Source organism: Crassostrea angulata, chromosome 7, assembly GCF_025612915.1.
Source record: "Crassostrea angulata isolate pt1a10 chromosome 7, ASM2561291v2, whole genome shotgun sequence".
In the NCBI taxonomy this organism is placed as follows: domain Eukaryota; kingdom Metazoa; phylum Mollusca; class Bivalvia; order Ostreida; family Ostreidae; genus Magallana; species Magallana angulata.
In genome coordinates, this window is record NC_069117.1 from 9,197,505 (window position 1) to 9,221,603 (window position 24,099).

At 31.8% G+C, this 24,099-nt stretch overlaps 3 protein-coding genes across 3 annotated transcripts; 1 reads left to right on the forward strand and 2 right to left on the reverse strand.

Moving 5' to 3' along the window:
• The first annotated feature begins 7 nt into the window (after positions 1 to 7).
• LOC128191224 (uncharacterized) lies at positions 8 to 9,122 on the forward strand. The gene is made up of 12 exons (XM_052863317.1): positions 8 to 451; positions 543 to 561; positions 754 to 2,340; positions 2,559 to 2,650; positions 2,733 to 2,782; positions 2,966 to 3,052; positions 6,427 to 6,617; positions 6,761 to 6,935; positions 7,417 to 7,590; positions 7,751 to 7,871; positions 8,034 to 8,291; positions 8,441 to 9,122. The coding sequence occupies exons 1-12, from the start codon at positions 449 to 451 to the stop codon at positions 8,516 to 8,518; spliced, it is 2,835 nt and encodes a 944-aa protein (XP_052719277.1). The 5' UTR covers positions 8 to 448; the 3' UTR covers positions 8,519 to 9,122.
• Positions 9,123 to 14,862: 5,740 nt separating this feature from the next.
• Positions 14,863 to 17,380, reverse strand: LOC128156917 (snaclec rhinocetin subunit beta-like). The gene is made up of 4 exons (XM_052819250.1): positions 17,005 to 17,380; positions 16,567 to 16,649; positions 16,078 to 16,168; positions 14,863 to 15,827 (listed from the first exon to the last, which is right to left on the reverse strand). The coding sequence occupies exons 1-4, from the start codon at positions 17,378 to 17,380 to the stop codon at positions 15,598 to 15,600; spliced, it is 780 nt and encodes a 259-aa protein (XP_052675210.1). The 3' UTR covers positions 14,863 to 15,597.
• Positions 17,381 to 18,661: 1,281 nt separating this feature from the next.
• LOC128156494 (secretory phospholipase A2 receptor-like) lies at positions 18,662 to 23,946 on the reverse strand. Its single transcript, XM_052818665.1, has 6 exons — positions 23,935 to 23,946; positions 23,128 to 23,243; positions 21,493 to 21,782; positions 21,064 to 21,146; positions 20,186 to 20,280; positions 18,662 to 18,884 (listed from the first exon to the last, which is right to left on the reverse strand). Exons 1-6 carry the CDS (start codon positions 23,944 to 23,946, stop codon positions 18,662 to 18,664), a joined length of 819 nt encoding a protein of 272 aa, XP_052674625.1.
• Between the last annotated feature and the right edge of the window lie 153 nt (positions 23,947 to 24,099).

The following is a 24,099-nucleotide window of genomic DNA, read 5'->3' on the forward strand; positions in this document are numbered from 1 at the left end:
GATACTACTGTTTCTATTTTGTTATATCAATCCATGGTTTCGTTTCACAGTAAATGTTAGAACAATAAAGAATAATTTTAAAGCCGTGTTCCAGTGTCCATATAAATGATAAGTTCGTGAGAGAAACGAGATTCATGAAATATAATTATGTTTTATTACTTTCGTATTTGGAATATTTATCATAATTCAAATTTTAAAGAAGTGAGTCCAAAAGTATCGTGTCAATATCTGTACAAGGTTTTTTGGTGCGCAATTAATATCGGTGATAACAGAAAAATTACGATAGGTAAATGCACCTTTGACGTGGATACGCTGTAATTCCAGAAATGCAGATCTGACATTGTGTGTTCCCTCGTTCCTGTTCTAATATCACGAATCTTTAAATCGATACTAAACGTAACTATTTTGTGGCTGGAAAAACATTCAAATCCGTCTTATCTCTTTGTCAATGGTAAGTGAAAATAAAATTTTCATTTAATACTTATTTTGAATTCCATAAAATTGATCCATTAATTCTTTAAATTATATAATTGCTTTAACAGATAATTATGCCATTTAGAGGTACGTTGTAGAAAAGTTTTGCCTTAACTATCAAAAAGTGTAGAATGCTTAATGTTAATGCAAATTGCATTTTTATAGGGGGTATTTTTTTGTTTTTACATTTGTTATATTACAATGTTTTTCTCTCTTGAAGCTTAATAAGCAGACGATTTCCCGGTCTACATTAGGTACTTTTCTCTATTTTAATTTTAGATAAAATGAGGTGCCTTGTTTGTGTTGCGAGTTTAAATCTTCTTTTCACGTTTACATCAAACGCAATTTCGCCGACCAAAAATAAATCAACTGGTACAACTCAAATAAGAGAATCAGTTACAAAAACAGCAATGCTAACAGCTACAACTAAACCAGCCCCATCTGTAACATCGTCAGTTTCAGTTACATCAACACCAAGCGGGACAGCTCCAACAACACCAAATACAACAAAAACATCTGATTCATCTACATCTACACCAACCGCTACATCTTCAACAAGATTAGGTACAACCACATCAACACCACCCGAAACATCTTCAACAACATTCAGTACAGCAACTTCAACACAACCCGAAACATCTTCAACAACATTCAGTACAGCTACTTCAACAAAACCCGAAACATCTTCAACAACATTCAGTACAACTACTTCAACACAACCCGAAACATCTTCAACAACAATAAGTACAGCTACTTTAATAAAACCCGAAGCATCTTCAACAACATTCAGTACAACTTCATCAACACCATCCGAAACATCTTCAACAACATTCAGTACAACAACATCCACACCATCCGAAACATCTTCAACAACATTCAGTACAACAACATCCACACCATCCGAAACATCTTCAACAACATTCAGTACAACAACATCCACACCATCCGAAACATCTTCAACAACATTCAGGACAACTACATCAACACCACCCGAAACATCTTCAACAACATTCAGTACAACATCAACACCACCCGAAACAACTTCAACAATATTCAGTACAGCTACATCAACACAACCCGAAACATCTTTAACAACATCACCAAATTTAACTTCATCATCACTCGGAACATCTTCAACAACCAGATTAGGTACATCCACGTCAATACCGACCGGAACTTCAACAACATCAAGTACAACTAAATCAACAACATCAGGTACAATATCAACACAAACTGGAACACCTTCTACTACATCACCACCACCAGGAACATCTTCAACAACATTAGGTACAGCTACATCTACACTAAACGCTTCATTTACAACAACATTAGGTACAACCACATTAACACCTACTGGAATATCTTTAACAACAATAGGTAAAACTTCATCAACACAAACCGAAACATCTTCAACAACATTAGGTACAAATACATCTACACGAAACGCTTCGTTTACAACAACATTTGATACAACCACATCAACACCTACTGGTACATCTTTAACAACATCAGGTAAAACTTTATCAACACAACCCGAAACATCTTCAACAACCCCAGGTACAACTTTATCGGGTACAATATCAACACTAACTGGGACATCTTTAACAACAACATCGGGTACGACTACTTCAGTGCATACCGAAAGAGCTTCAACAACAGCATCAGGTACACCTACAACAATGTCATTTGAATCAACTACATCTATATCGCCCGCAACACCTTTAACAACAATAACATCAAGCAGAACTACAATAACCCAAAGTTCAAGTACAACACCAGGAGGAACAGCTTCCACGACAAAAGAAACATCCAAGCCTTTAACAACAACGCATTACACAAGCGTTCCGACAGAAGCTCCGATATTCGGTAATTACAAAACTACAAAAATTATGATTTGATGTAGTTTTGGTTTAAAAAACGAAGTTTACCGAAAATTAATATGTACATGTTGAATTGTATGTGCCTCGTTTGGGGTTTTTTTCATGTCGCTGTACATGCATAATCATTAGAAACCTTGAGAGTTTTTTAAATTGATAAAATGGTATTTGATCTTATTTTTGATAAATTTTAAGATATCTATTCAGGGGAAGAAAGTATATTCCAGCTACAAATTGTACTTACATTGGTGAACATTTCTGAAATTAGTCCAGATGTTGAATTGATCTTGAAAGAAAAGGTTTGCTATTTCATTCGATTGTCAAAAAACCGATTTGATTGAATTCTCGCGTTTGTTTGAAGTAAATTTGTCGATTTTTCAGTTAAATCAAATGGTCTTTCTTGGTTACACCAATGCTGTGAAAAACACCAGGTATACAAACATATTTATTTGGAATTACATGTAATTGGTATAAAAGAATAGTTAATTCTCAATATTTCTTTAAAAATCAAGTGTTAGCCGTAACAATATGTTTTTGTACAAATTTCAACAAAAACAAATACAAATATTTGTTTATGAACTTTCATCAGTAAAGTTTACTTGTTTTGTCTGTAGCTTTTCATCAAAAAATTCCAAACGCTCTGTAATATCTTCGAGACGGAACAACCTCAATCGTGATGGTTCAGCGAACAACTTACAAAGGTATAGCCTTTCGAACGGATTATACTAGCATAGAAAATAGCTTTGTGATGACAGTCATATTAAAAGTTGTTGTTATTGAATTATGGAATTTCTCTTAAATTTATTTCAATTGCATACAAATTTGAATATTTTTTTAATCCAAACAAGCAAAAATTTGCCAAAATTGGATTTAATACGATATCAGTACTGTTTAAAATTTGGTTTACTTATGATAATTAATATATAAAAAAGTCCTTCTTGAAAGGGGCAATGTCACGATTTTGATCAAAAATTCTTTTTTTTCCGATTTTAATGTTTACAATACTCCAGTAAGACATTCGTAATAGGTATGGAGGGTAATCGTGTTCAAAAATCCAGATATGTAAACGTGTTAATCCGAATATGCAATCATGTTGATGTGTGAGCGTGAGCATGAATATGTGTAATTCTGATCGTGTAACCTATAAAACTCGGGCATAAACACGTGTAAGATTTGACACAGTTCCTTCGCATGATGCACATTTTGCAACTTTATTGTTTATATTAGTTAATTAAACCTTCAACTTTGCACACTTTCAATCCGTTGTTTCTGCGTTTGTAACTTCAGGCTCGGCAATAACACATCTGACATGATACAAATTGACAAATGTAAAGTCTACAAGTTTGTCGAATTTTGACATGACCTCATATGGCAACTGCCTTGCTGCGGGAAAAGGCATGCCGTAACCGCCGGACCGGAATGAACGAAAAATAAACATAATATTCAGCTTAACTGTTGCAATAAGCTTTTAATGAACGACACCTTTTCTATCGAAAACACCGGTATTATTTTTAGAAAAAAAAATTGAGGTATGATTGAAACTGGACCAAACAGGAAGAGGTTCATGTAGAAAAAAAATCGTTGCCGATGTGACGAATGTGCTAATTTCCGTAATATAATTCTTATGGAATTATAAAAGGAAATGCCTAATATCTTTTATCTCTATAAAAAAATGACATGTAATTTAAACTGGAATATAAGTAAATGCGTACTCTTTTCTAGAAATGAGACGGATCAAGAAATTTCCTAAGGGGGTAAATATATTTTGAGCGGCATGGGGTTCGAAGACCACCGTAAGGTCCCATGTAACTCCATTACTTCTGAATTCTAAGAATTTTGAGAGTGAATTTTTAACCGGGTGTTCGATTATTGAAATAGTAAAAATTGCAGACGGGTGAGTGGCTGTCAAAAAGGTACCCTTATTGTACCGATAACTCCTCGAACAGTTTTCAAGATAGGAAGTTGTTCTTTTGCAGACCATTTATACTTATATATATCAGAAGTATGCAAATTGCTAGGATTTTGATTTCTGATAATTTATAAAAATATCAGCTGTTGAACTTAGTCATTTTTGGGCAAAAACATTGCATATAGAGTACACCATTTTTACTCTTGTTATTTTTCTGAATTAGTTAGAATAAACGACCTGCATGGATTTGGTAATTTTTCGCGGAAAAATTTATGTTACTTTACATGTATTTATACTTTTTGCTGTTGTGTAAGTGAAAGATAAATAATAACACAATCTTCAATAATAATCAAAAAAAATAGCGCATATTTTTGTGCGCCGTAAATTGAAGTTTTACTATGGGAGGCACTGTAGCTCAAAGATCGTCCATCTGTGTTTTTAGACAGGGAGCTACAGACCTGCAGCTAGTTCACAAGTGGCTGTAAAGCTGTATTATACTAGCTCTTAAGAAATTTTTATCAACCAACTTCACAAAGTGAGTCTGTATTGAACCGACATTCAGGACGTCATACTCAATCCCGTAATAATTGCTTAAAATAATTTTTTTAAAAATGTCAATTTTTACCTGCATAATAGGCTTTTTTCCTATATATTGCCGACAATGCAAAGAAACATTTCTTAAAATATTTTATACACATTTTAATTTCACGACAGTTAACCTTATCTTTGGAATTTTTATTCATTTTTTTTAAAGAGGGTGTCGCTTCTTATGTCTCATATTACCGGGTAATCACAATCTCAAAACCAATGTCTTTAAATAGTTTGTTTTTCTTATCGATAACTTTGCAACTCAGCTGACGGACCCCGTGTAATTTTTCGCGTGGTGGGGGGGGTGGTCTTGTCACAACTTCTTGGTAGCGATAAGGATGCATTTGGAGATATTTTCTTAATTCAGCCGAGGCCTATACTTTAACAATTTGTTGCATGTACTCTAATAACAGTGGCGTCGGAAGCAAATTGAAGGGGGGGGGGCTTAACTAATCATGAAAAATATTGACAAGAATTCCCATAATCATGAAAATTCTAATCCGTGGGGGAGGGTATACCAAAAACTCCAATCTTACTTGCCCAATGAAATTCCTAATCCGTAGTGGGTGGGGGGGGGGGGGGGGTGGGGGTGGGGGGGGGGGGGTGTGCTAGTATACCTACTATGACTCTAATTTTCGATATCACTATTAATATTTCATTCTCTTTAAGGTCTTTTAAGGAACAATTTCGTTTGTTTATTGTTGTAATACAAAATCTACTAACTTTATTTCAATAATGATAATAATTCAATTCAGTGACAAAATGATGTTACAAATTCAGTCCTCTTGAAATGCACTTTCTAGAAATTCCCTTGCATTATCCGGCTGTAAATCCCGGTAATAGAACTTATAAAAATGTCTTGAAAAGGTCCATTTAGCAGTTTTTTTAAGAATCCTTTTCATAGAAATTCCATTTCGAACGGTTGACGATGTAGAAGCGCCTGTTACTGAATGGGCTTTATACATATTTGTATCAATACCTGCTGTAGCCATCACCTGTTTTATGTACCTTGACAAAGTGGAAGTGGACACTGATTTATAAGATGCCTTTAGTGCATCAATGTGTTTTGTTTATTTTTTACTGAAGCTAGGTTACAAAACTTCAGCAAACTTTACACAACAATGCGAAACAATGTTTGAAAGACACTTTTAAATCTTATAAAGACATCATTCTCACTTTACAATATCCTGAAATCGTTACGTTTTGAGTTGAGACGGTTCATGGTTTGTTATTGTCATTTTTTCATTGACCCCAATCATGATCACTACTTCGATAAAAAGTTGATGGTTTAGATAGAAATGTTTCATCATACACACTGCTATATACTAAGTTATCTATTTGTCAGAGGTTAGATCTATGTATCTTATATAAAATATCTGCTCGTTTTTTCTAGGTACTTTATTTTAAAATTTTTCATTACTTTTTTTCAATTGTTTTCTTTTAATACTGAATGATTCTAATGGATATAATATGAAATACTCTAATGGGTTATATTTTTAAAAAAATATTTCATTTAAATTTAAACTTTGACAATCTTTCGGAACACAAGTTTTCAATATAATTGATTTTTATCTTCAGCACCAAGAACATCTCTGTCATAATTCAGATTAGCGTGAACAGTTTAAGGGATCTCCACAGAACTATACACGATTTTGTCAACAGTGTTTCCACCAATTTCCTGCATAATATCACGGAAATTACAGACAGTTCCTGGAGTGCATTAAATACAACATATGACATTATGGAACAGCTAGAGATCCAAACAAATGGTACAGTAATCATCGAAGCAGACAAAAGAAGGCTTAACTAAATTAATTTTATATAGTTATTTGTGTATATACATTTAACATGCATGCAATGTACATTTAATCAGCAATTTAATGCAGCATTCAGTTATTCAATGATATATTAGATATATCGGAATGCAACGCTACAGGCAGACTCTGTGTACCAGGATACAAATGTCGCCCAAGCCATAAGAACAACTACACTGGCATTTGTTACCATATATGCGATCTAGAAACAAGGGTCTGTTACAATGGAGGCCACTGCTATTTTGATGCAATTAAAAACCGCACAGGCTGCAGGTAGATAAAAAAATTCTATTTGTGAAAGGTAAAAGGGAAAAAAATTGATCTATATAAAAGTTAAATTTTAAACATGTCAGTTAAATTAATACTTAGTTACAGTTTTTGCACTTACTTGGCTTCAAAATTAAGCAAAATTAATATTCAATGTATGCTTTAACTGATATTTACCATATATCTAAAACATTTATGTCAATAAGCTTTTACAGTCTTGCTCCTTTCAAATTTGCTGTCTTTTTGTCTTCTATTTGGTACTTAGATTTAATGATGAGGACTATCTCCATGATCATGATTTACTACAAAGGAGCAATAATTTATTTTTACTTCTCAAATTCAAAAACAAGATTAAATTATTCAAATTTATGGTAAACAAAAACTATGACATTGTAATCATTATTTCATCTTTAATTTTTAACTAGTTCTATATGGTTTAATAAAGTTCCATTTATTGCTGTTAATTTGTGTTCATCTGTATGATCAGTTGTACAACGACATGGCGGACTGTTTATCATGGAGCTGACTGCATGGAGCAGGCTGGTCAAATAATACCTATAGTAGGATTCTCTGTTGGGTCGTTAGTCATTTTCATCGCAATAATCGTCGTCATCGCTATTATCAGGCGCTGGAAATGTCATGATCATCAAAGTAAATTGGGGTAAATAAGACAGAACAGTTTACACTGGAAAAAATCTTTACATTTAGTAATTTTAAATAAATGTAAGGTATTTCGATAGATTATTAAAAAGACCCTCAATATAAAGCTAAAAAAATTAAAAGTATCAAACTCTCGTTTAAAGTTAGTTTGATTTTGATAGAAATGGTGCATATGATGTTAAATCTGGATCGCGGTCTGATTTTCCCTCTGAGCCTGATAGAGTGGAAGTGATGGAATTTAACTATCGTGAATCGACAAAAATTAATTATTCAGTGAACGAGGTAATTATAAATGGCTAAGGTGTAATGATAATATCTGGTTTCAAAATTCATCTCATTTTGCTTAATTTAGTGTTTTTAATCAATAATGACTCAATGAGATATACAAATAGTTTTTAAGGCAAATGGCTGGATTCTTGAAGTCAAATCGTTTATTAATTGTAGGATTGTTTAAGTGATGAAATGAAGTATCAGGATGCGGAAACAGAGAGAAAATCCCCGTCTACACAGAAGGATCAAAGAATTGACATTGATTCAAAAAGTCAAGATGTAATAGAAACTAATTTTATTCCCGAGTCCGATGTTATTACCGCCCCGGCAACAACATTGGAAGAAACAAAACATGACATCAAAAGCAGCCAGTTGTCTGTGATAACTACAAATGTTCCGGATGATTTTATAAAAAGGCAAACTAATCAAGAGGTATATTACATGCAAAGGATTATTCAATAATGTTTAATTTTCCAAGTTAATATTTTTGAGGGAATTAGAAAAAGTTACATCGTTGTGGAATTAGTTTGAAGAAATTGAAAAACATACTTAATATTTTGCATCTTCTTATCTATTCAAAGATTTCTGGACCCTTTAGTCCCAGAGATGCAGATATCCGTAGACAAAAGTCATTTCTATTTGGATCTAAGTCATCTTGAAATGAATGAGCAACCTTCATCAAAGTGCGAGGGCAGTTCAACAGCGCATTTACATTTCATTTTGTCAGATGTACAATGTTTAGCGTTTCAGGCTTTTTAAATTTTAAATCTTTGTAGACTTTGTTACCACCATTTTACGAATAAAAGTTACAGTAATGTGCTATTTAATTAAATATATCAGATAAAACAGCATTTACTTCTGTGTTTGTGCTATTTGTCGATCGACATATAAAGCGTCGTGGTGTGAGTCGCTTTAGGACCAGACATTAGTTGTATTTGGGTCTTCTTAGATTGTGTCGAATTTGCAATACTGCTCACATTCAATTTGTGAGGAACTATCTGATGCACCACTTTCCGTAACCAAAAAAAAATCATCATTATAAAGAGTTTGCTTTCTAAAAGGTACAATATAATTTTCTAACAATAGTTTTATAACCCGGAACAAAGCTTGCTTGAAAAAATATGACAGTACTTTTTGTTTTGCATTCAGTTGCACATTTTTACCAAACATTAAATGCAACATTTCTTAGGTAGTTGTATAGTTTTATGTGCCTTTGATATGTTTCACTGTAATTAAAATATTTGGAAGAAATCGTTAATTTTCTATTCTTTGTTTAAATTTTAGTTTTAATTTTGCTGGCATTTTCATCTTTTTTTAATTATTATGATTGTCTAATCCATTAAAATTCCAAAAAAACTAAAAATACTTTTTACTAAACAGCTTGGTTTTAAAGTATCATAAAATGAGCCTGCGTGTCTATATCATGTATTAGATAATATCAACACTAATATTTAATAGAACAATCATTAAACTCTCTCGCATAAAAAATTAAAAGAATGATCACACCCTGTATTGTTCCTTATCCCTGATGCCAATAAAGTGCCACATAAATCTTGTAAATATTGACGTCATTAGAGGGGTGTCCCTTGGTACCACGGCTTGTAGGTCAGTGTTGGTCTGGAGTTTCCCCACCTATACGATCCGGTAGGCCACAAGCTGATAGCACCAATCCAGACAGCGAATTTATAGTCTGTTTATACTGGTATCTGTAACAATAATTAATAATATACAGATTCAAAATATTGCTTAATTTGCAAACAGAATTTCAGATCTTAAATTACAAGTGGGATTGCTACAGAATAAACGAGTATTAGTATATAATAACGTAAAAATTAGACATTATTTAAAATTAATTTTCTTATATTTAGTTTGAAGTACATTTGCATGTTTTAAATCTGTTTTAACTTGAAATATAAAATATCTATCTGATATAAACTGTAGATCCCCACAGAAAGCATTGTCATTACTTTGTTTTCACTTACACTATAGTCAGTATTTGACTCCTATACTAAAGGCAAATTTTCAAGAACTTGATATTTTTTGGCTCTTACTAAACTATTCCGTATAAGAAAACAAGGAGACTAACTAATACACATAAATGTACTTATTTTCATTAAGAAGAAGGTAAATTGTAAGCCACGTGTTTTCATCTTCGTATTCGATATGAACCAGGTACCCTTCAAGTCATTACATCAAGACTAGAATTTTAAAATATTTTTTTTCTTAAAAATTGATCTTAATTTTTTTTTTTTTTGGGGGGGGGGGGGGGATCAGAAGTTCGAAACTTTGATCACCTTATTTCAAAAAGAAAAAAACCCATTTTAAAAAGCAGTATAGAAGAAAAGATTAAATCATTAAAATTCCGCCCCTTTTTTCCAGATCATGTTTCGTTGTCGAAAATCAAAGTGAATGTCATATCACCTTATAACGGACGGAAGACCTTCTCGTTGCTCGCTGCGAGATCGTAGTTAGTTATTATTATTATTCTTTGTTATCATGATACATTGCATTAGGTTTTGAGTGATCATATATGATCAATCAAAATGGTGCAGGGAATTGTAATAAAAGAAGTCTTTGAATTTTGAGTAAAACACAAAATATTTTCTGTATAAAAAATTTATTTCGTAATGTACCATCCCGTTAAAATCAATCAATATGATGCAGGGAATTGTTATAAAAGAAGTATCTGAATTTTACATTAAACACAGTATGTTTTTCTGTATATAATATTTATTTGATAATGCACCATTCCGTGTAAATCAATCAAAATAAATGCAGGGAACTGCAATGAAAGAATTCTCTGAACTTCAAGTAAAACACAAAATAATTCTCTGTATATATTAATTTTATAAAGTACCATTCCGTGTTAATCAATCAATTGATGCAGAGAACTAAACTATCTTCAATAAAATAGTAAAGGAAAAATTACATATTTACAGAGTTTAGTATGGGACTTTATTTTGTGGCGGAGGGTTTTTTAGGAAGAAAATGAACAGTTTTCATAACTCAGTTGTTTTAGAGTACCGTCACTATAGCTTCGATTAGTTCCTTATTTTCAGTGCAAAAAAAATTTCTAGATATTTTGTGCATTCAGATATCTTCATTTTGTTACGAAAAACATAATTTTACAATTTTTCAATATTGGCAAATTTAGCTTATATTTCATAAACGTCAAGGAAAATGAATGCCAATTTTTGCCTAAAATCAGCTAATTTCATGCCATATATCAAATTGTACATAATAGACCATACTTTTTGTTTTATTTTCTAAAATTTTAAGATTTTTCTGACAAGTTTATCATAATTTGAGAAAACGCTGAGACTTTTATATAATTTCACTACATGTTGAATTGGTAATAGATAAAAATAGCGTTTTATCAGTGAAAAAAAGGCAAAATATCAATTAGGTGAAGAAATTGTAACATTTTTTTTTCTGATAATTTTAATGTAAAATAGTATAAATTTGTATTTGATGCCATGGTTCATTCCGATAATAAGATATAGAGGGAAAATCGATTTATGTGCAATCTGCACTTTCAGTGCAGAAAGGTCATTAAATACACCGTAGCCCCAAATGAAGCATATAGACCCCAACATTTTGTTTTGAATTTTGGTTAAGCTATGTGTGTATATTTTAAAAAAATACAAGACTTTTGATCGCAGGATCCAACGTCCTTAAAGTAAACCAAAAATGTGTTTTCTTTAAATAATATTAATTTTAATGTGTCAGTCCGCGTAAATCAATCAAAAATAAATCCCAAATGATGCAAATGACTGCAATGAAAGAATTCTCGGAATTTTGAATAAAATAGCATTCTTTCCTGAATCATGGAAGACTGCGTTTTGAAATAAACAGATTTCCGGAAATTTACCATTTTACATGTTTTCTAAAGATTTTGTGAATCCCTACATAAAAATAAAAGCTTGATATTAAAGTCAAATTCAATAAAGTCAAGTGTATACATACAAAATACCACTGACAACTAATGAATAAGTATTTGTTAAGGAAAGTAAATGTATGATTAAATGATTGAAATAGTACCGATAACGATACATTTTATGTTGAATTTGTACATGACATAATGAAGCATTACATAATCATAGAAGTTCTTTCAATTTCAAGCTCTTTGCTAGGCGTAGAATTAATATGTTCTCACTGAATATGGGCTAAATGAAATGAGTTTACAGAGCAAATGTTAAACTAAGCTTTAAAATCTAGCATTCCACGAACATTAACAACATTGTTTAAACGTATGCTTCGAATCTGCCCCCTCCAAAAAAAAAATTTTAAAGGAAGATTAGGGTTTAACCAATTGATTTACATATTGCCACCCTTTTTGTTGTTCGATTCTTTAAGAGACTAAATACAGTGAATTTTACTGTGTAGTTACACATAATTATACTTTCTAGTCAGTATATTTTTGTATGGCTCCAACTTCAGAAACCAAAGGCTCAGGAACTAGGCTTTTCTGACTACTGAACCTTTTAAATTTCCATAGGTCCTAAATAAAACCTTCAAACTAATTAACCGACGAATGTTTGAACCTTCGGATTACTGGACCGTCAGGATAATCAACCTTCGGATTACTGGACCGTCAGGTTAATCAACCTTCGGATTACTGGACCGTCAGGATAAGCAACCTTCGGATTACTGGACCATCAGGATAATCAACCTTCGGATTACTGGACCGTCAGGTTAATCAACCTTCGAATTACTGGACCCTCAGGATAATCAACCTTCGGATTACTGGACCCTCAGGATAATCAACCTTCCGATTACTGGACCGTCGGGATAATCAACCTTCGGATTACTGGACCGTCAGGATAATCAACCTTCGGATTACTGGACCGTCAGGATAATCAACCTTCGGATTACTGGACCGTCAGGATAATCAACCTTCGGATTACTGGACCGTCAGGATAAGCAACCTTCGGATTACTGGACCTTCAGATTACTGGACTGTCAGGTTAATCAACCTTCGGATTACTGGACCGTCAGGATAATCAACCTTCGGATTACTGGACCATCAGGATAAGCAACCTTCAGACTATAGCTACTGGATCATGTCTGCTTCGATGACAATAAGTACGCAAAAGTATTGAAGCCTAGATTTATTGCACCGTAAATACACTCTGCCAAAATAAAAGGATTGTTTAACTTAACTTCAGCATGAAAGCAAATTTTAAACATTTATTTTCGTAAAGGGGAAATACGAGTGAAGACTGTACTTTTGAGCTCGTTCAACCAGATATTTTTCAATCTTTGCATTGATAAGTTATCTATCAAATAACGATTAAATAATAGGTGACGTATAGTATGTGCACCATACCTTTAAGTTTATACACTGTACATTGTTAAAACAATAACATCTACAGTTATTGCTAAAGAATGATATTATTTGTTAGGTCGGGAATTCTTTTTTTATAATCAAGAGATATCAGGTAATCTGAATTATTTAGCTTTTGTTGGTTATGAATATAGATATGATGTAAAAGAAAGAAACACGTAAATACGATTCAAATTTAATAATAAAATATTTCACAACAGTTATTCAAAACATAGCCAACATTTGGACTAGCATATTTCGATTAATCTAAGATAAAATGAGAGAAAACCCAAACTGAATTTGTCAATATATCTTAAAGAGTTAAGCCAAAATAATGTGTTGAATTTAAAACAAATATCAGGTAAAAAATACTAGTATTGCACGTTCTGAAAATAACGCGTTCTAAGCTTTCCACTTTTCGAACGACGTCATGTGTTATGTTATTTCTCTGTTTTAAAAAAAAAACCTTTAGACCCTTTGAAGGCTTTTCTCATGGGTGCAATATATTTTAAACGAGATTGCAATATATTTTTGTTCATTATATCTCATGTTTATTGCATGGGGCAATTAACCAATGTCATGGTAACTCATACAGATCATTTCACTCCACTTTTGTGAAACCTTACAATGTCGAATATGTTAATAAATTACCGAAGCTCCAGTCCGGGTTCTTTATTTGACAGAATTCTCAAAAAAAGTGGCAATGACCATTGAATGGATCCCATCCAGGCCTACAAGCTGTTTAAATACAATGTTTAGAATTGTGTGTAGTAGAAAATGAACACTAAAATTGTTACGTAAAAAAGCATTTTTTTTCAAGCTGTTTTGTTCCGTAGATAGGACCATGACTTAAAACACAAATTCAACTACATGTTAATAAGCACACCCTAATATGTAAGCATACTATTTTGCGTTAATTTCTAGCTTCTTCGTGTTTTTCACAGAAAGGGTACTCATATTACGCTTTCAATAAACATATAATTTGGCATCAAATATTGGTTTTAGGAAAATACTAGAGAACTACAAGCAAATGCAATTATTTAATATGAATTTGAAAATTTTTAAAACTTTAGTTTTAAATTTTATTTTTATGCTCTTGCTGTTATCATTTGCATAATAATTTCATCCATTTGACAACTCTAGAAAACCCTTCTGTAATAATTTCAGATTTACGAAACATTTTAGAAGCCAACAAGACTGGAAGATTTCGTTCACTAAAACTGCTGCACACTTGGTTTTATTTCTTAAACATTGATGAACACACTCCGGTCGAAGAATACCATTTATTGCTTGGATTCGGAAGTTTTTTTCAGTAAGTGCGTAGTTCTCAAATTCAAGCTATCTGCTCATGTCCAAACATCTTTTACCGTAACTTGCAAACAACTTGCCAAAGTTAAAGTCTTTTCACAAGGAAGAACAAGTATCGATTTAATTTAGAAAATGATAAAATCAGGGACGCATGCTCCGTGGTAAAATGCCATTTTATTGGTAGTTATAACGTTTTTTTTTTTCAATTAAAAATATTTGTTTAGAAGTTGTCTTGATTACATACATGTAATAATTTATAGCTTTTAAAAATGTCTTAAAATCTTTGGTATATTTGATGGCTATTTTGTTTTTATCACAAAGCCTTCCTAAGTAAATATTGAACACAAATGGCATGTGAATAATAGTAAACAATAAGATGTGTAAGTTATGCTTGCATATATGCTTTGATATTTTTTTTATCTTATTTTCCTTTATGCCCAATAATGTTATTTAAAAACAAAACATAACAATCCCTATATAGGGGTCATTCAGCCCCTGAAAATGTACAAATTGGATTTTGAAAAAGAATAAAAACAATTTTTTTTATATAATTTATTAACTCAAGTTGAAAGTTTAGCAATATTCATTTCTCGAAAGGTATCAAAATCCGAAGATCATCCATGAATTAAAAAAAGGAGATTCATTTCTTAGAGGTCGAATTAAGTAGACAGTGTGATTGATTAGACAGAATATTCACAAGTAGACACATCATGATGTTAGAAGATTCACAAGTAGACACGTGTCATTGTTTAGACAGTAGATTCACGAGTAGACGCATATCATTGATTAGACATACCATTTACGATTAGACAATTGTTTTTGATTAAACGGTAGGTTAACGATAGACACGTCATTGATTAACCAGTAGAGTAGACACATATCATTAATCCACGAATTGACACATATCATTGATTAGAGAGTATATTCACGAGTATACACTTATAATTCATTAGACAGTAGATTCACGAGTAGACATATGTCATTGATTAGACAAAAAGTTGACAAGTGGACACAAGTCTTTGATTAAAAGCTAGATTCCCGAAAGGATACATATCATTGATTAGACAGAAGATTCGCGGCTGAAGTCAAAATTGATACAATCGTTTATTCACTTTCGCATATAAAATAGTAACGAAGCATACAAGGAACGTTGTTCCACAACCCTGATGCCAATAAATTGACGCATAACTCCCCGGCATCATTAGTAGGTTCCCCCGGATACCAAGGCTGGTAGTCCAGGGTTGGTCCGGAAAGTCCCCATTTGTACGGTCCGGTAGGTGACAAACTGATAGCACCTATCCAAACAGCAAACGCAAAATATTTGTCCGCTTCAACTTAAAATAAATACATATTTAAAACAGTGTTCATAAAGCATATAACAGACATGATTTGAAAGAAAATTTACATTTAACTTCCTGGCGACTAATGTATATTTTCTTTGAGTGAGTGGAGGTTTTGTGTAAAAGAAACAATTGATTTATATTTTTTTCTCCACTCTGTTTTTAATATAAGACAGTGTTCAATAATTACACTTGAGAGACAATAATAAAAGCTTTCCAACCATTTCTGATGTTTAAAACCTACTTTCATCAATAGGAAAGATTGTTTTAAGCCACGTGTTTTCTTCTTCGTTTTCGATTCTGACCAGATAACCTCCAAGCTCTTTGCAATGAAACTGAAATATTTGTGAAATTGGTTTCTATTTCTTTTTCATTTATTTTATATGCATTTAAATTACAAGTGCTTCAAAATAAATGTTAACGAATAAGATGAAGTCACAATTTAACTAATAAAATGTATACATTTATTTGCTTACTTTGCGGCGGAACAGACATACTTATATAGATATCTACACGATAAACAGAAAGTTGTTTACCATAAAAATGACGAATAAAAATGCATTACAAAAGCCTCTCTCTTGTATCCTAGAGAGCCTCCCACAAAACCTGAATTGTCAGATTAGTTGAGTCTTTGGCAGTAGCCCTAAACTTTAAACTGTCAAATTACGGGTAGTCGGTACATACTGGCAATCACAACTTTATTCAACTGTTTTGTTAGTATATCATGCATTACCAAAGTTTCATTCCATGTGTATTTGACAGAATTTCCAAAATAGTAGCAATGGCTGCTGTATGGAGTCCATCCAGGCTTACATGCTGTAATACAAACAAAGCAATGCGTAGATAGTTTACAGAAAATTCAGAGCATTCAATGAAAATGATAACGAATAAGAAATTTTGATGGGAACTTTACGAGTTGTTTGATTAAAATTTTTAACTTTTGTTTTGACTGGTTGTTTCGAAGTACCAGAATGCGGGCTTTTTTTTTTAAATTTTAAACTTTACAAGAAAAGAATTTCTACGGATCTTTTTGTTTTGTTTTGACTAACAACATCTTACTACTACGTCTGCAAACTTAACAAATTTATGTTCATGGACATGTACCTTCTTAAAAGCTAAAATATTTAAATTTGAATCAATTAAGCTATCTTTCAAACTGCTTTGTATTTACCGTTGTCGTTTTTGTAGAAGTTCCATCCACTTGCCATTTCCATAAAACCTTTTTGTATAAATCTCTGATTCATGGAACATTTTAGTAGCCAACAGTACTGGAGGATTTCGTTCACCAAAACCCCCTCACACTCTTTCCCATGTCTCAAACATTGATGAACACACTGAGGCCGATTTATCTCGTGGATAGCTTGGATTCGGAATTTAGTTTCATTAAGAACGTAGTTGTCGAGCTCAAGATTTCTGCTCATGGCCAAACATATTTTACCCTGAATTTGCATACAACTTGCCCAGGCTGATAGACAAAATCCATACAGGAAAAGTGTAGAGACGTTAAACTCAAACATAGTGTTTAGTGTTTTGAATGTTGCCGTCATATGTAATTCTAACTGATTTTGCTTAGCCTAAAGAGCTTGAAAACTGCACCGTCACTCAATCATATAGAATATGTGAATAATTAAGTAAATATTAATTTTAAAGCGTGACTTCAGAGAAAGTGATGCACCAATTAAAGCAAATATTTAATATCATATCATCAATTATAAGGTTCAAAAGAATTATTAGACGATTTTAAATATAGGGAAACCAAGTTTGAATTGAATCTGACTCTTTGAAGGATATCATTTTATCAAAGTAGCAATACCACTATTTATGAATTTTTGATAAGAAAAAAAAAACACTTGTATTACAATATAATCATGTTGTTCTGAAAAACATTTTGATATTCCTATTGATATATTTTAACATATTTAGCTTATATTTCATAGAAGTCAAGAAAAAAAAATAACTCAAATTATTTTTAATTCTCATATGAGACATTAAATGTATGTCTATTTGTATGCAATGTTTTGATTTAAAAAGTTGGCATTACAATTCTTTTGGTTGTGTGTGTTTTATAATTTGAATACCCCAAAATGTTGTAACAATCTCTACATTTGCTGTTGTATTCATCATGTACTGGCATTTGAAGCCATCAGTAAAGCAGGGTTTTCTAACTTGCATATAAAGTCACTACATGTGTTCAACTTCATACTGTATTAAAATAATAACTAAATAATAGGTCCAACTTTAAATATGTGTTTGATTTCTTCAAATATTTAATTTTCATGCCAAATTTAAGCAATGATTTCAGAGAAAATATCATCTTTGTTTGGTACCGCATATTTAAAAAAAAATGGCATGTGACATAGGTCACAAATAAAATAAATAAACATCTTACATTGTAGGTCCCCATCCTTATCTCCAAGATGGTTTTGGTGGATTGACATTACTAGTATTTCAGGTGCCAACATCCTTCTGATACATTTTGTTTTGTTTCATATGGTGCTTTTCTTTCTCACAACTGATCACATGCACACAGACTCAGACTTGAGCATTTTATAATTTGTTTGACTTAATTCATTATTTTTTATCATTGAACTGTACACTTTGTTTTCTATAGATTAAATACTACATTGCTAAAGTAGTTTGTTTTGATTTTATGGGCTATATTTTTAACATATTAGTTTTTTTCTAATGTTAAACAAAAAAAAAAGCAAACACAAAACGTCAAAAAAGGTTTATTATTTTAAAGTATTATAAGCATGCATGCATGCGTTCATAGAAAGCCGATCGCTTTATCGGGGACTAACTAGTTCTGCTCAAAATCAGTAACCAAATTAATCACTTTCGCATACAAAATAGTAAGAGTTATCACACATTATATCATTCCACATTCCTGATCCCAATAAATTGACACACAACTCAACGTTATAAGTTGGGTTCCCTGGGTACCAAGGCTGGTAGTCCAGGGTTGGTCCGGAAAGTTCCCACCTGTACGGTCCGGTTGGTGACGAGCTGATAGCACCAATCCAGACAGCGAATTTATAGTGTCTGTTTATACTGGTATCGGTGACACTAACTGAAAATATGTAGTTTCTAAATGTTGATCAATGGGCAAACAGGCATCTTAATCTTATATAAGATTAATGAATACTTCAGTGCTGTATAAACGAATTTTGAAGGAAGAGTTAAGTGAATATTAATCTTTGAGTAGAATTAGTCAAATACTAGCTGAAGTGTATTCTTCTACCAAGCAATATTAAGAGTTAGTTTGTGCGAATTTGCGATTTTATTGGAAAGAGAGAAAACGTCTTGTTGCTCTTTATTTTGATAAAAGAATAATCGTGTGGTCAAGTGATACAAATGTTTACTGCAAAACTGTTCATGTCTACTAGCTATTCCGTCATCCATCATCCTAATAAAAACATTACACTCAAACCGAATAGTATTTCTTTACATATGTTACACATACTTCTATGTGAAATTTTTAACATTTCGTGACTGATATGTCTTTTTATCAATAGCAAAAGATAAAATGAGACCACAACGATTGAAATCAATTACCCGTGACGAAATGTCAAAACATGAAATTAGTATTTTTCTGCGTGTCTGATATAATTGACATTTTTGTGATTAATATAAGTCTTTGGTGATAGTTTAAAAATAAAACACCTAAATGATCTCTGATAAAACAGCCAGAGCTATTGTAATATTGGTGTCTGCATTGTTTTAACAACACATTGTACGTACTTTAAGTTTGCTCTTTATTATGTCTCCTACATTGTTTTAGATATAAAACGACCAGAACCGTTGTAATGTTGGTGTCTGCAGTGTTTTAACAAGACATTGTACGTACTTTAAATTTGCTGTTTATTATGTCTTCTACATTGTTTTAGATATAAAGCAATTCAAAGGAAACGTTAATTTGATGTAACTTTTATCTTCCATAAATGTAACGTCATTTCCAAACAATCCAAAAGCTCTTAGCTAAATTTAACCAATCGGTCACCCCGAAGACAATACAAACAAAGTTGGTTTTTTTTCATATTTTAAGTACAATATACTGGGTGAACACTTAGAAGCTTTGTTAAGTGTATATTATTTAAAGTATATTCCTAGAAGTCTTCAAATATGAACGAAATGTTTTTTGGGCAATAAGTGATTAAACATGGACGATTTCTTGCATTTTAATTATTTTTTCGAGAGAAACCTTGTCATGATTGCTTTGTAATCTCTTGTTTCTCTGTTTAAAAGTCAAATTTTAAAGGCGATTTAAACGTTGCAAATACTCCTTGTTCTTACCTTACTTAACTGGTACTAGGTCATTGAAGAAAGATCTACTCATAAAAAGATATTAGAACTTACTTTCATCAATAGCATAATAATTAGTAAGCCACGTGTTTTCCTCTTCGTTTTCGATTTGAACCAGGTACCCTCCAAGGTCATTGCATCGGGACTAAAATTTAAAAACATGATTTCTAAGTAAAAAAAAAGTTTACTGTGATTAAAACAAACTGCCTTCTAATATAAACTACATGTAGCTCCAGAGACGAGTTAGGAACACGACACATCAAGCTAATAAAGTCTCAAATATTTGTAATTAAATCAAATTACAAAAATTAAATTGCCAAAAATGGACTTGTAATTATAAAACTAAAAACAGTAGCAAACATTTATTTACGCTGGATGTTTGATTCACTTTAAAGACATTTTTTTTACAAAAGCTTTGGTTAAGCTTAAAAGAACCATCTAAGTATTCCCTCTACAATTTGGGTGTTCTATTTATGGTTATTTTAGTTCGATATGGTTTTAAACTTTAAGGTTTAATGTGCTTAAACTTTATGTATAATATAAGTAAATATAACAGCTACTCGTTAAATCAAGAATTAAAACTTTCTTCTTAATTTGTATTTATAGATAAATCAATATTCATTAACCGAGAAGTCTGGCATATTATGATTTCCTTTGTAGCGTTTATTTCTTTGACCAAAGGTGCAGTAAAGCGACGGTTTGTTTGGACACAAATGTATGCCATCATGTTGATTCGTAGCTATTCATACAATTTGATAATAAATGACTATAACCAAGATTGTCTTATGTTATTGTTCATTATAACTCATATTGACTGTATGGGGCATTCAACGAATATCATGGTGACACATGTCATACAGATCATTTTACTTCACTTTTTTATAACTAATCCATAAACACTACAAAGTCAAATATGTTAATATATTACCGAAGCTCCAGTCCGGGTTTCTTTGACAGAATTCTCAAAAAAGTAGCAATGACCATTGAATGGATCCCACCCAGGCCTACAAGCTGTTTAAATACAATGTTTAGGATTGCATCTAGTGAAAAAAAAAAAACCTCTAAAATTGTAATACATCATAATCAAGCTGCTCTGCTCTGTGTAAACAATAAAACTATCGTTTATAATACAAATTCAAATGTATGTAAGCACAGCCTAGTATGTCAGCATACTATTTTGCTTTGATTTGTAGCTTCTTCATTTTTACTCATCATTAACATTGAATTTGCCATCAAGTATTTTAGGAAAATAATAAATAGAGTGCATACAAACAAATGCAAGTAGAACGTATGAATTCAATAAACATTATAAAAAGTACAGTATCTTTAGTTTCAAATTTTATTTTCATGTTCTTACCATCACCATTTGCGTAATAATTCCATCCATTTGACAACTGTAGAAAACCCTTCTGCAATAATCTCAGATTCATGGAACATTTTAAAAGCCAACAAGACTGGAAGATTTCGTTCACTAAAACCCCTACACACTTGGTTCCATTTCTTAAACATTGATGAACGCACTCGGGTCGAAGAATACCATTTATTTCTTGGATTCGGAAGTTTTTTGCAATCAGTGCGTAGTTGTCAAATTCTAGCTTTCTGCTCATGGCCAAACATCTTTTATCCGCAATTTGCAAACAACTTGCCAAAGTTATATAAATGAAAACATACAAGAAACAGTGTATATCTCTGAAGTTAACCATGGCAATGAAAGTGCTCTGATCGTGAATCAGAATTGTGAGGTCGACTCTTATTTTGATTTCTTACAGATCTAGAACCATTCAAGATGGCAAACCTATATCAATTAAAATTATACTGAATAATTGTAAATGCTTTGTGCAGAAGTTTATCTCAAGGGATAAATCATATTATATACATTAAAGCACATTTTTTAATATCAATTTATCAAATGGTTGAATCTCAAAGAGAATATTTAGCATGATTTATAATTAATTTGAGATATTAGGAAGAATAAAAGTATTTTTGTATTGATATTATTTTTTTGATGCTTTATAATTCAAGTGAAATGCTTCGGATCACTAAATGTTTTTTCATAAGAAAAAACAAATATCGATTCATTTTAGAAAATACTGACACTTCGAAGAGTTACAAAACTCACAATTCTCTCTATGTAAACAAAGCTTTTGATTACATTTTGAATGTTTAAGTGAAACCTCCAAGTTTAGACCTAGAATGAAACTGTTTATTTACGCTTAAATGAATAAGAAGATATACTAATCAGCTTGAAAAAGATCTTTTACAGGTATTTTGAACATGTGTTATAATAAAAACAGGACACGAGCCTTGTTTACAGGACTAAGAATTGTAAGCTCTTTATCTTGTTTATAACTCTACGTCGGACTCTGATATTCCATGTGATCATTAAAGGGGCATTCCTAAAGCATTGTAAATTATTTTTTAAAAAAAGAATTTGACCAAAATCGTGACCATGCCCCTTTAAAACATACTTTCATGAATAGGAAAGATTTTTGTAAGCCACGTGTTTTCTTCTTCATTTTCCATTCTGGCCAGATAACCTCCAAGCTTTTGGCAATGAAACTGAAATATTTGTGAAATTTGTTTCTATTTCTTTTTTATATCTTTTATATGCATTTGAATATTACAAGTGGATTCAAAATGAATGTTTACTATTAAGATGAAGTCCAAATTAAGTAATAAAATGTTTACATGTATATGCTTACTTTGCGATGAAACAAACACAAATATCAAGACGATAAACAGGAAGTTGTTAACCTTAAAATGTCGAATATAAATGCATTACAAAAGTTTCTTTTTTGTTTCCTAGAGACTCCCAAAAACCTGAACTGTCAGATTAGTTGAGTCATTGAGTCTATAAAAAAAAACCTCAGACTCTTTCCCATGTTTCAGACATTGATGAACACACTGAGGTCAATTTATCTCGTGGATAGCTTGGATTCGGAATTTAGTTTCATTAAGATTAGTTCTCGAGTTCAAAATTTTTGCTTATGGCCACACATAAAATAAAAAAAAAACATACAAGAAAAGTGTAGAGGCGTTGAATTCAAACATAATGTTTAGTGTCTTGAATGTTGCCGTCAAATATAACTCTAATTGTTTTTTCCTGTCCTACAGAGCATGCAAACCGTTGCGTCACTCAATCTTATAGAATATGTAAATGTTCTTTAAAGTAAATACTTATCTAAAGGCGTTACTTCAGAGAATTTGCTGCACCAATTAAAGCAGTTATTTAATATCAACTCATCAGTTATAAGGTTCAAAAGAATTTTAGGCGATATCTTTATAATAAATAAAAAATATAGGGAGACAAAGTTCGAATTCAATCGAGGTCTTTGATATCATTTTATCAAAGTAGCAATACTATCACTAATGAATTTTTGATAAGAAAAAAGTATATTTTCTGTATATTTGTTTATCCGTATACGTTATTATCTTTTCCAGACTTCAACCCATTTGCTTATACTTTAACGGGAGGGGGGGGGGGGGGGTAAAGGCTAAAACTTTGACATGTTTAATATAGAGAGGATTTTGTATTATTTAGCGATGAAAGTATTTCGATACAAGTTATTCTATTCCAGTAAGAATGATTTTTTAGTAACTAAAGGAATATCCGCAAACACATAGAAAAAAAGACCTTGTGAGATTTAAAAGATTTATTGCGTATTACAGAAAGTATTTGAAAAGCCGAACATGTACACTCTGTTGTTGGCATTATTATGATTACTATACCTTTTCAGACCCTGATGAAATTATTACACATTTAAACAACAACTTTGTAATTACATTTGTATGTCAATACATTTCCTTCCATCAAATATTTGTATCATTCTTGTAGAATTAATCAAACATCATCAAGAGTAAATTGAATATACTTGTTAATAGAATTCAGGCGATAGTTTTGTTTTCCAAGCTTATACTATCATATAATTTTATATTTTTAGTGTTCCAACGGTTAAGAATGATA

What these genes read in the sequence shown, in the direction of transcription:
- LOC128191224 (XM_052863317.1), top strand. An exon ending in GACAGAAGCTCCGATATTCG is followed by an intron (nt 2,341 to 2,558) that starts GTAATTACAAAA and finishes ATATCTATTCAG; the next exon opens with GGGAAGAAAGTATATTCCAG. An exon ending in TTAATTATTCAGTGAACGAG is followed by an intron (nt 7,872 to 8,033) that starts GTAATTATAAAT and finishes TATTAATTGTAG; the next exon opens with GATTGTTTAAGTGATGAAAT.
- LOC128156917 (XM_052819250.1), bottom strand. Translation starts at nt 17,380, where the DNA reads ATGACGGCAACATTCAAAACACTAAACACTATGTTTGAGTTTAACGTC. An exon ending in CTTCTACAAAAACGACAACG is followed by an intron (nt 16,650 to 17,004) that starts GTAAATACAAAG and finishes TTTGTATTACAG; the next exon opens with CATGTAAGCCTGGATGGACT. An exon ending in ACACATGGAATGAAACTTTG is followed by an intron (nt 16,169 to 16,566) that starts GTAATGCATGAT and finishes CAAATATTTCAG; the next exon opens with TTTCATTGCAAAGAGCTTGG.
- LOC128156494 (XM_052818665.1), bottom strand. An exon ending in TTTTTTTTATTTTATGTGTG is followed by an intron (nt 21,783 to 23,127) that starts GCCATAAGCAAA and finishes TTATATAACTTT; the next exon opens with GGCAAGTTGTTTGCAAATTG. An exon ending in AAACCCGGACTGGAGCTTCG is followed by an intron (nt 20,281 to 21,063) that starts GTAATATATTAA and finishes TTTAAATTTTAG; the next exon opens with TCCCGATGCAATGACCTTGG.